The sequence below is a fragment of the Fukomys damarensis genome, unplaced genomic scaffold, assembly GCF_012274545.1.
Source record: "Fukomys damarensis isolate Sample0158 unplaced genomic scaffold, DMR_v1.0_HiC HiC_scaffold_16, whole genome shotgun sequence".
Taxonomy (NCBI): Eukaryota; Metazoa; Chordata; class Mammalia; order Rodentia; family Bathyergidae; genus Fukomys; species Fukomys damarensis.
In genome coordinates this window covers 12,583,504-12,591,467 of record NW_022900928.1, presented here as the reverse complement: position 1 = coordinate 12,591,467, position 7,964 = coordinate 12,583,504, and the positions used below count along the sequence as shown (strand labels likewise).

Genomic DNA, 7,964 nt, shown 5'->3' with positions numbered 1-7,964 from the left:
AGTGGGAGAGGGAGGGAGGGAAGGAGGGAGAGAGAGAGAGAGAGAGAGAGAGAGAGAGAGAGAGAGAACACCCTGTGCTGTAAGTCAGCATCCTCACCCAGGCTCTGCTGCTGATTCTCCAGGAACTGTGCCCTCCTGTAAAGCAGGCCTGCTTGAGAGTTGCAGTGAGGGTGCAGAGTCGGTCAGGATGGGGAAGATGGGGACTCGGGTGGTGCTGGTGGTAGTCATGGTGACAGCTCATGTTGACTGAGAGCTCACTATGTGCCCAGAGCTTGCCCAGACCCTTCTTGTGTACCACCGTATTCGTGGCCACCCCAAGAGACTGGTTCTGTGATTGTCTCAATAACACAAACAAAAAGCTAAAGTTAAGGTCTTGAAACTAGGAAGTCACAGAGCCAGGATTTGATCAGGGATTCTGATTCCAGAGCCTGTGCTCATAACCCCCAGCTACACGGCCACGGGGTAAGGGAAAATAAGAAACACAAAGTGATGTCAGGTCACTTTCTGGGCTGCACATACTCTCACCCAAGGCCAGCACCCGCTCCCTTTATCCTCTTCTCCCGGAACCTGGTGGAGACTAAGGGGTGTGGAGCTGGCCGGGTTCCTCTCTGAGGGCGGGAGGGCACGGAGAGCACCCCCAGGAGGGAGGCTTGGGAGAAAGGCGCGCGGGCCCCACCCCGGTGCTGACCGCCTCTGTCGGCCAGTGGGAGAAGTCCCAGCTGGACCAGAAGTTCATGCACAGCGGGGAGAACGTGTGCGGCTGCGCCAAGTACGAGTGTGGTGAGTGGGTCGGGGCGAGGGGAGCAGAGCAGGTGAACGGGCGGGACACGCGTGCGCGTGGCGGGGCTCCCGACCACGATGACCCTGCTCGCCACCAGTGAAAGCCCCCGTGTGTCTGAGCCGCGAGCTGGGGGTGCTGCAGCCCGGCCAGACGGTGGTAGAGCTCTCGGCAGATGGTGTGTGCCACACCTCCCGCTGCACGGACGAGCTGGACCCACTCACCAGCTTCTACCAGATCAACACCACCTCCGTGCTGTGCGACGTCCACTGCCAGGCGGTAGGGGGCAGCGCAGGCCGGGATGCAGCGGGGTCCAGAGGGTTGGCCTGGCGGACCCTAGGGGCTCCAGAAAGGAGGGGGCCCTTAAGCCTCCCCCAGCTCCCCAGGCAAGGCTAGACAGTGGGCACTCTGCGGGAAGGACCAACACTGAAGAGGCCGGGAGGGGGAGGATTAAACTTCCGGCCTGGGAAGCATGGGCATCTGACAGAGAGGACACACATTTATTAAGCCCCCACCGAATACCTTCTCCTTTTGCTTGCGTTACTACAACTTGTAAAGCCCAGTACCTAGGACAGTGACTGCCTTCTAGTAAAAACCGAATAAAGTGCTTGAATACAAGGTGTTAGAATTATCCCCAACTTTCAGGTAAGAAAAATGAGATTTAGTATTTGCCAAAAGTCCTACTGGAGCCAAGACTCAAATTGAGGTCTATCTAGAACCCAAGCTGGCCTCTTAATTATGAGACTGCTCCCTCTAGATGCTGGCAACTAGGGGGCTTTGTGGGGGGACAAGGACAACCTGCCCGCCCACCAGAGGTAGAAGGCTGACATTCCATCCGAGTCCCGCAGGGTCCTTCTCGGGCTGTGGGCCCCTCAGAGACAGGTGGACAGTGCAGAGCTGGAGGGTGGAGGGGTGCACCCAGATGACTCCAGGCTGTCCCGCCCCGGCTGCAGAACCAGGAGTACGAGCATCCCCGGGACCTGGCGGCTTGCTGTGGCTCCTGCAGGAACGTGTCCTGCCTCTTCACCTTCCCCAACGGCACCACATCCCTGTTCTTGGTAAGCAGCCCCTGAGCCTCCCTGGGAAGGTGTCCCAGAAGGGGACGCCAGGACCGAGGCCCTCCGGCTCCCAGGCCAGAGTTTTGTACAGATGCCAGGTTCTGGGCTGCCCTGTCCCTGGGCTCTGCCATCTGCCAGGCCACAAGCTCCCAGTGCTCACTTCTGTGCCCTGCAGCCTGGGGCGTCCTGGATCGCAGACTGTGCCCGTCACCACTGCGGCAGCACTCCCCTGGGTGCCGTGCTTGTGCGCTCCCCCATCAGCTGCCCCCCACTCAACGAGACTGAGTGTGCCAAGGTCAGTGCCCCCTTGTCCCACAACATGGCCTCAGCAAGGGCATCAGCTGGTTGCAGGTGACAGTGGAAGCGGGGGCAGGATCCTGGGTGTAGGAGGGTCCTTGGCTTAGGCACTTCACACATCACACATCGCTCTTCACACATCCACACACTGATGCACACGAACTTACACGTGGGCCAGACACTTGTGGACACCATCACAGGCAGTTGGCCACTCATGCCCCACGCACCCCACGGAGCCACGAACACACTCGGGTACTTCACACACACATCAGCACACCCCAGAGCCCTCAGACAAGCACCCTTGCACACACCTGTACCACACAGGCAAATGGTTCCACCCGTGGTTCCCTCCAGGGACAGCTGTCACTGCAGGTACACCTCAGGGAAAAGGATCCCTGGAGGAGTTGGTGTCACTGCTGAAATGATAAAATGACAGGTTAACTCTGGACCTTTGATGATTCCTCACGCTTCCCTAGGCAACAAATATACATACAGTCATACTCTCATATAGAGACACATACCAAAATACACCCCCCCACACACACACACACAAACTTCTTACAAAGAACTAGTCCAGCCAGTGTTTTATCTATCTCACAATAGGAGAGGAGGGTCCTAAGAGATAATTGCCCCAGTTTTAGAGATGGAAAACTGTCCCTGTCACCCTCGTCATTGCTGGAACAAAGTACCCAACACCTGAAATCCAAAGGAGGAAGTGTTACTTTGGCTCAGGCTGTTAGTCCGCGGTTGGCCAGCTCCCAGGCAGGAAGGCGCTGGAAGGGCCTGGCTGGCAAAGCTGCTCGAGTCATGGCGGCCACAAAGCAGCAGGAGTGAAGCGAGGAGCTGGGAAGGGAGATGTTCGTTCCAGGCCTCAGCTGCAGTGAGCCACCTCTCCCAACCAGATCCCACCTCCTAGCAGGAGTCAGCTGTGAGCTCCCAAGAGCTAATCACCTTCCAAAACCCCACCTATGCTTGAGGCTCTTAGGGAACATTTAGGTATAAATCATAACAAAAACTAAGCCCAAGGGAAAGGAGCAATTTACCTAGAGCTGAGCTGGCGCCCCGGTGGCCAAGCCAAGCCCCTCCTTCACTGGCCTCTGTGGAGGCAACACTGATGATGAAATGTTCCTAAATCCACCTCCTCCCCAGCATGGAGTCGGCAAGGGAGGTTGTGTGGTAATGGCCATAGGGAGAAGGGAGGCCCTGCACCATCTTTTCTGAGGCTCCAGCCTCTCAGGGCCGCAGCAAGCCTTAGTACCAGCTGTCTGGCCAGTCAGCTTACCCCTCCAGCTCTTCCATGGCCTGCTTAGAGCTCCTGCCCTGGGGCATCATGGGAGGACCAGAGTCAAGACTCCTAGACTCTCTTTACTGATTGCTGGGATCTTGGCTCCTGGCCTGGAACAGGGTTTTCTGCACCCGCCCCTTCTTCTCTCCCTCTAGGTTGGGGGCTCCGTGGTCCCTTCCTTGGAAGGATGCTGCAGGACATGTGAGTAAGACGGTAGAAGTCCAAGAGTGAGGGGTGCTGGTGGGGGCAGGGTGTTATGTCAGGGACAGAAGGCTGGGTTCCTGGCCTGGCCTGGCACCTCTGAAGGAAGCTCCCAGGATGAGTAGAGGAAAGGATAACATCCTGACATGAGGCTCACTGCACTGGTGACGTAACAAAGGGCCAGAGGCCTCTCATATCTTTGTCCCAATGCAAGCCCTCTGCTTCTGTTGGATGCAGTTGGTAGCTCACCAGAAGACACTCTGCTGCTCCTGCCCCTGACAAGGACCCCAGCCCAGACGTCCCTCACATCGATTCCCCTTTGTGGTCAGGAGCCCGAATCTTAGAGGTGCCTCCTGGTGGGGCTCAGGCCTCCAGGACCCCAGAGTGAGTCAGAATGAGAGCTCTGTGTGTCTGTCCACACACTTAGCTCCTGGACACCTGAGCACCCCAAAGCTATAGCCCCCAACCATTCATTGTATGAATGGACCAATGAGCTTCCCAGTATTGGTTCACATGTCTGCCCTCCTGCTAGGGTGCTCCAACCCTGCCCTGAGGGCTATAGGGCTTGGGGCCCTTTTGAGTCCACATCTCACACACACACACACACACACACACACACACACACACACACACACACGAGGAGACCGGGATCAAGACTTCAATGGTTTCCCTGATCCTTTTGCTCTCTGAATGTTCTCTGTGCCCCCGTGTGACCTGAGACACATGTCCCTCTCCCCAGGTTCCCTGGGGACTCTGTTTCCTGTGGTCCCCTATAGCTCCACCTCTCCTCCAGGGGTTAGTGGCCACTGCCACCCAGGTACTTCTCTTGGAAGCTCCAAGGACTGAATCAGACAGCTGTATTTCTATTTCCACCAGCGTCCCCTCTGCTAGATTGCCCTGAGCTCTTGGGGTGAGGGAGGGAGAGGACCCCTACTTCCTGGCTCTGGTGAAGACCCTTGGCCCCCAGTGCATGCTGGGTAGTGAGCCCGGCCTCCTGGGCTTGCATGGGAATTGCTTCAGCAGCACCCATTCACTGCTGCCCCACTGCTTTGCTCCTGCTGTCTCTCAGCCAGTTTCCATACACAGCCCAGAGGGCAGAACTCAGTTTCCCTTTCCCTCTGTAGTGAGGCCCAGAGGCCAGGAGAGATGGGCTTCCTGGGCTACAGAGTGCGCCTGCATCCAGCAAATATTTGTTGAGCACCAATGATGTGCCAGGCAACGATCCAGTACAAAGAAGGCCTTGCAGAGCTGATATTTTAGTGGGGAAAGAAGCACAGCTAAACTATATCATGGGTCAGAGGCACAGAGTTGTGTGAAGCCTGAGGCTTATGCAACTGGGGTGATTTTATTAAGGAAAAGAGGACAGAATTATAAATCTATATTGAGGTATAAATGTGAGTATTTATTCAGAGTGCAAAAAGAACTCATAGCACGTGGAAGGTGGAGTACAAAGGAAGACCCTAGGCTTAGCTTGAACGGTGTGATCACGAATGGCCTCTGACAGGACAGGGACAATGCCCTGAAGATAAAAGGCAAGGAGGGCCAGGGAGGGATGCGAGGAGGGAGAGAATCAGGACAGACCTGAGCAAGGGGCAGTTGGGACACATTACTGAGGGGGGTGAGAGACAGTGAGCCTCATTCTCGGTTGTCTGTGGGCAGCGTGGGCCAGACAGTTCCCATCCCTGAGCCCCTGTGAGATGGGCAAGTCCCCAGCTCTGTGCCATAGGCAGAGAAACACCTGCATCTTACCAGGGACTGGGCTTTCTATTCACTCAGAAAACTGCAGCGTTTCAATGCTGGAACCGCTCTCGGGGTGGGAAAACTGAAGCTCAGAGAGGCTGAACCCATGCCCGGGGGCCAGAGATGGAGTTTCTGGTTGGGGCTTGGGTGAGGAGGCAGCCTTTCTGTGTCCCCCAGTCCTCCTGTTCCCTAGCGCAGTCTCTGAGAAGTCCAGGATGGCCATCCCAGGCATCTTTCTTGGTCTCAGGGTCTCCTGCGCTCACACTGCTGTCTTTGCCTACCTGACTTGGTCCGGAGCCCTAGGATAAAGTCCTTCCCCCTGGCAGGGAGAGGCAGTAATGCATGAGTGCTAACCTGGAAGAGGGACCCTCCAGCATGACGCTAACTGCCCCAGGCTGGCCCATCCTGCTGCCCCCAGGGAGCACTTCTGGGCCAAAGGGGCCTCACCTGCTCTGTCCCCCCAGGTAAGGAGGATGGGCGCTCCTGCAAAAAGGTGACCATCCGCATGACCATTCGCAAGAACGACTGCAGGAGCAACACACCTGTGCGTGGTACCCACATGGCAGCCACGGGTGGGCAAAGACAGGGATGGAAAGGGCTTTGGGGGTGTCCTCCCCAGGCTGTCTCACTGGCCTGCCCTTCTCCAGGTGAACCTAGTGTCCTGTGATGGGAGGTGCCCGTCTGCCAGCATCTACAACCACAACGTCAACACCTATGCCCGCTTCTGCAAGTGCTGCCGTGAGGTGGGGCTGCAGCGGCGCTCGGTGCAGCTCTTCTGCGCCACCAACGCCACCTGGGTGCCCTATACAGTGCAGGAGCCCACTGACTGCGCCTGCCAGTGGTCCTGAGGCTGGGACCCAGGCTTGCTGGGTCACCACTGCCACCTTCATGTTCCAGGTGGCCCAGTGTGGATGAGGGAGGAGGTTAAAGTGGCAGGGTTCTTTCTTAGCCCTTCTGACCACGGAGAAACAGACACAGTAAAAGGAAAGGGGCTCTAACTGCAGTATCAGGCCTGTGCAGAGCTTCCCAGGAAGACTTCCCCCAAACAAGGAAAGTGGACTTAAGGGGCCCAGGTTCTCTCACAGAGGTGCTCGAGAGCAGGTACAGAGGCTAAGGGGTGGGCTCAGTGACCATCAAGTTCCCTCTTCCTCCAAGAGGGACGCTTGATGTTCTGGTGTCAACCTTGTAATTCAGAAAGGGATTTAGAAGGACAGACCCAGGCCTGTGTCTCCGTATGGCTCCTTCAACCCCAAGCCACCTGTCCCGGCAGATGGGCTGCCTTGTGAGTTGCTGGTAGGAGGAATGCGTTCCTCAACAAGGGCCTTCACCCAGTACTAGTCATCCGGATGCTGGGGACAGTCTACCTGGAGGCTGTGTGATGGGTACTCAGCATGCAGGTGCAGCTCCTGACTGTAACGTACCTTTTCGCCAAGGACACAGAAGAGTTGGTCTCTGGAGAGGCCTGAGTGTGTCCCTTGTGGCTCAGCCAGTTCCAGGCCCTGTGCTCTGTGGGACTGTTTAGGAGAGGAGTGTCTGTCAGTGGGAAATGCAGCCCTGTCCATGTGCCCCCTGCATCCCTCAGCACCTGTCAGAGGCTTGTTACCAAACCACAGTGCCCTCCCTAAACCCAGGGCCACAAAGCTCAGCCACACTTGCCTCCTGCCTTCTTTGTATACCACTGGGTCCAAAGGGCCTAGGCCTGACGTTGTTTGGGCTCCAGCACTGCCCTGATGTGTACAGATGTGTGGCTGTGCTTGTGCCCCTTGGGATGAGAAGGCTATCCCAGGACGGTCCCAAGCTCTTCCCACAGCCTCTCTGCTCCTGTAACTGCATTCTGCGTGTGCATCAATAAACCACAGGAAGACTTTAGGCCTTCGAGCATTTCTGAGGATGCCAGGACTGCTGTGGCTGTGAAAGAATGTCCGCTGGGAAGAGAAGCCTATTTTCTGGTCCTGGAGGCCAACTCTACTTCTCCTGCCCCACTTGTGCCCAGCACAGTGTCCCACGCAGAGCAGGCCCTGAGTGGATGCCTGCTGGCTGGTATTGAACTGACCAGAGACTGGCTTCTAGAGGAAAAGGGTAGGAAGAAAGAAAAGGACATTTGGGGAAATGGGGAGCTGGCACCCAAAAGAGTGGCCTGAGGAGTGATCCCAGTCTAGATCCCAGTCTTGGTTCTGCCAAAGAACCTAGTTAGTTTTTGGAGCCCTGCTGGCTGTGTTGGAGTTAGGGAGAAAATAGAGATGAATTCTTAGTGATCCTTCAACTTTGAAGGACCACCAGCACCAAGGAGCGAGTGGGAGGGTACTCTGCTAGGCTGTCCTAAGTGGGAAAGAGGAGGCTGAGGGCTGGGGAAGCATCCCTCGATGAGGGGGCCACTCCTAGGGCTGAAGCAGTCCTCTATGAAAGAGCCTCACCCTCCTGCAGGTTCTAGGGCATCCCCCTTTTTGTCACTGACACTTGGAAGGCTTGGATATTAGTTTATAAGTAAGCTTCTCCCCTCATGGTACACGTGTCTGCTAACATGGACCGGGTGAAAAGGATTTACAGCCTCTTAAGCTGCACACTTTTAAATAAGCAATGGATCAAAGAAGAAATCAGAATAGAA

The 7,964-nt window shown here is 56.3% G+C and overlaps 1 protein-coding gene and 1 long non-coding RNA gene across 2 annotated transcripts in view; one reads left to right on the top strand and one right to left on the bottom strand.

Annotated features, from left to right (window-relative positions):
• Nucleotides 1-6,478, top strand: part of Otog (otogelin) — a 74,246-nt gene extending 67,768 nt beyond the window's left edge. The window contains exons 50-56 of the mRNA XM_010615147.3: nt 705-780; nt 879-1,057; nt 1,732-1,836; nt 2,012-2,131; nt 3,574-3,619; nt 5,824-5,903; nt 6,007-6,478. Coding sequence (XP_010613449.1) covers nt 705-780; nt 879-1,057; nt 1,732-1,836; nt 2,012-2,131; nt 3,574-3,619; nt 5,824-5,903; nt 6,007-6,207 — 807 coding nt within the window. The 3' untranslated portion in view covers nt 6,208-6,478. The remainder of the gene's footprint in view (nt 1-704; nt 781-878; nt 1,058-1,731; nt 1,837-2,011; nt 2,132-3,573; nt 3,620-5,823; nt 5,904-6,006) is intronic.
• On the bottom strand, nt 1,055-3,075 carry LOC104856038. The gene is made up of 3 exons (XR_778534.2): nt 2,856-3,075; nt 2,445-2,549; nt 1,055-1,114 (listed from the first exon to the last, which is right to left on the bottom strand). It is a non-coding gene; the product is annotated as an uncharacterized LOC104856038 (long non-coding RNA).
• Nucleotides 6,479-7,964: the final 1,486 nt, after the last annotated feature.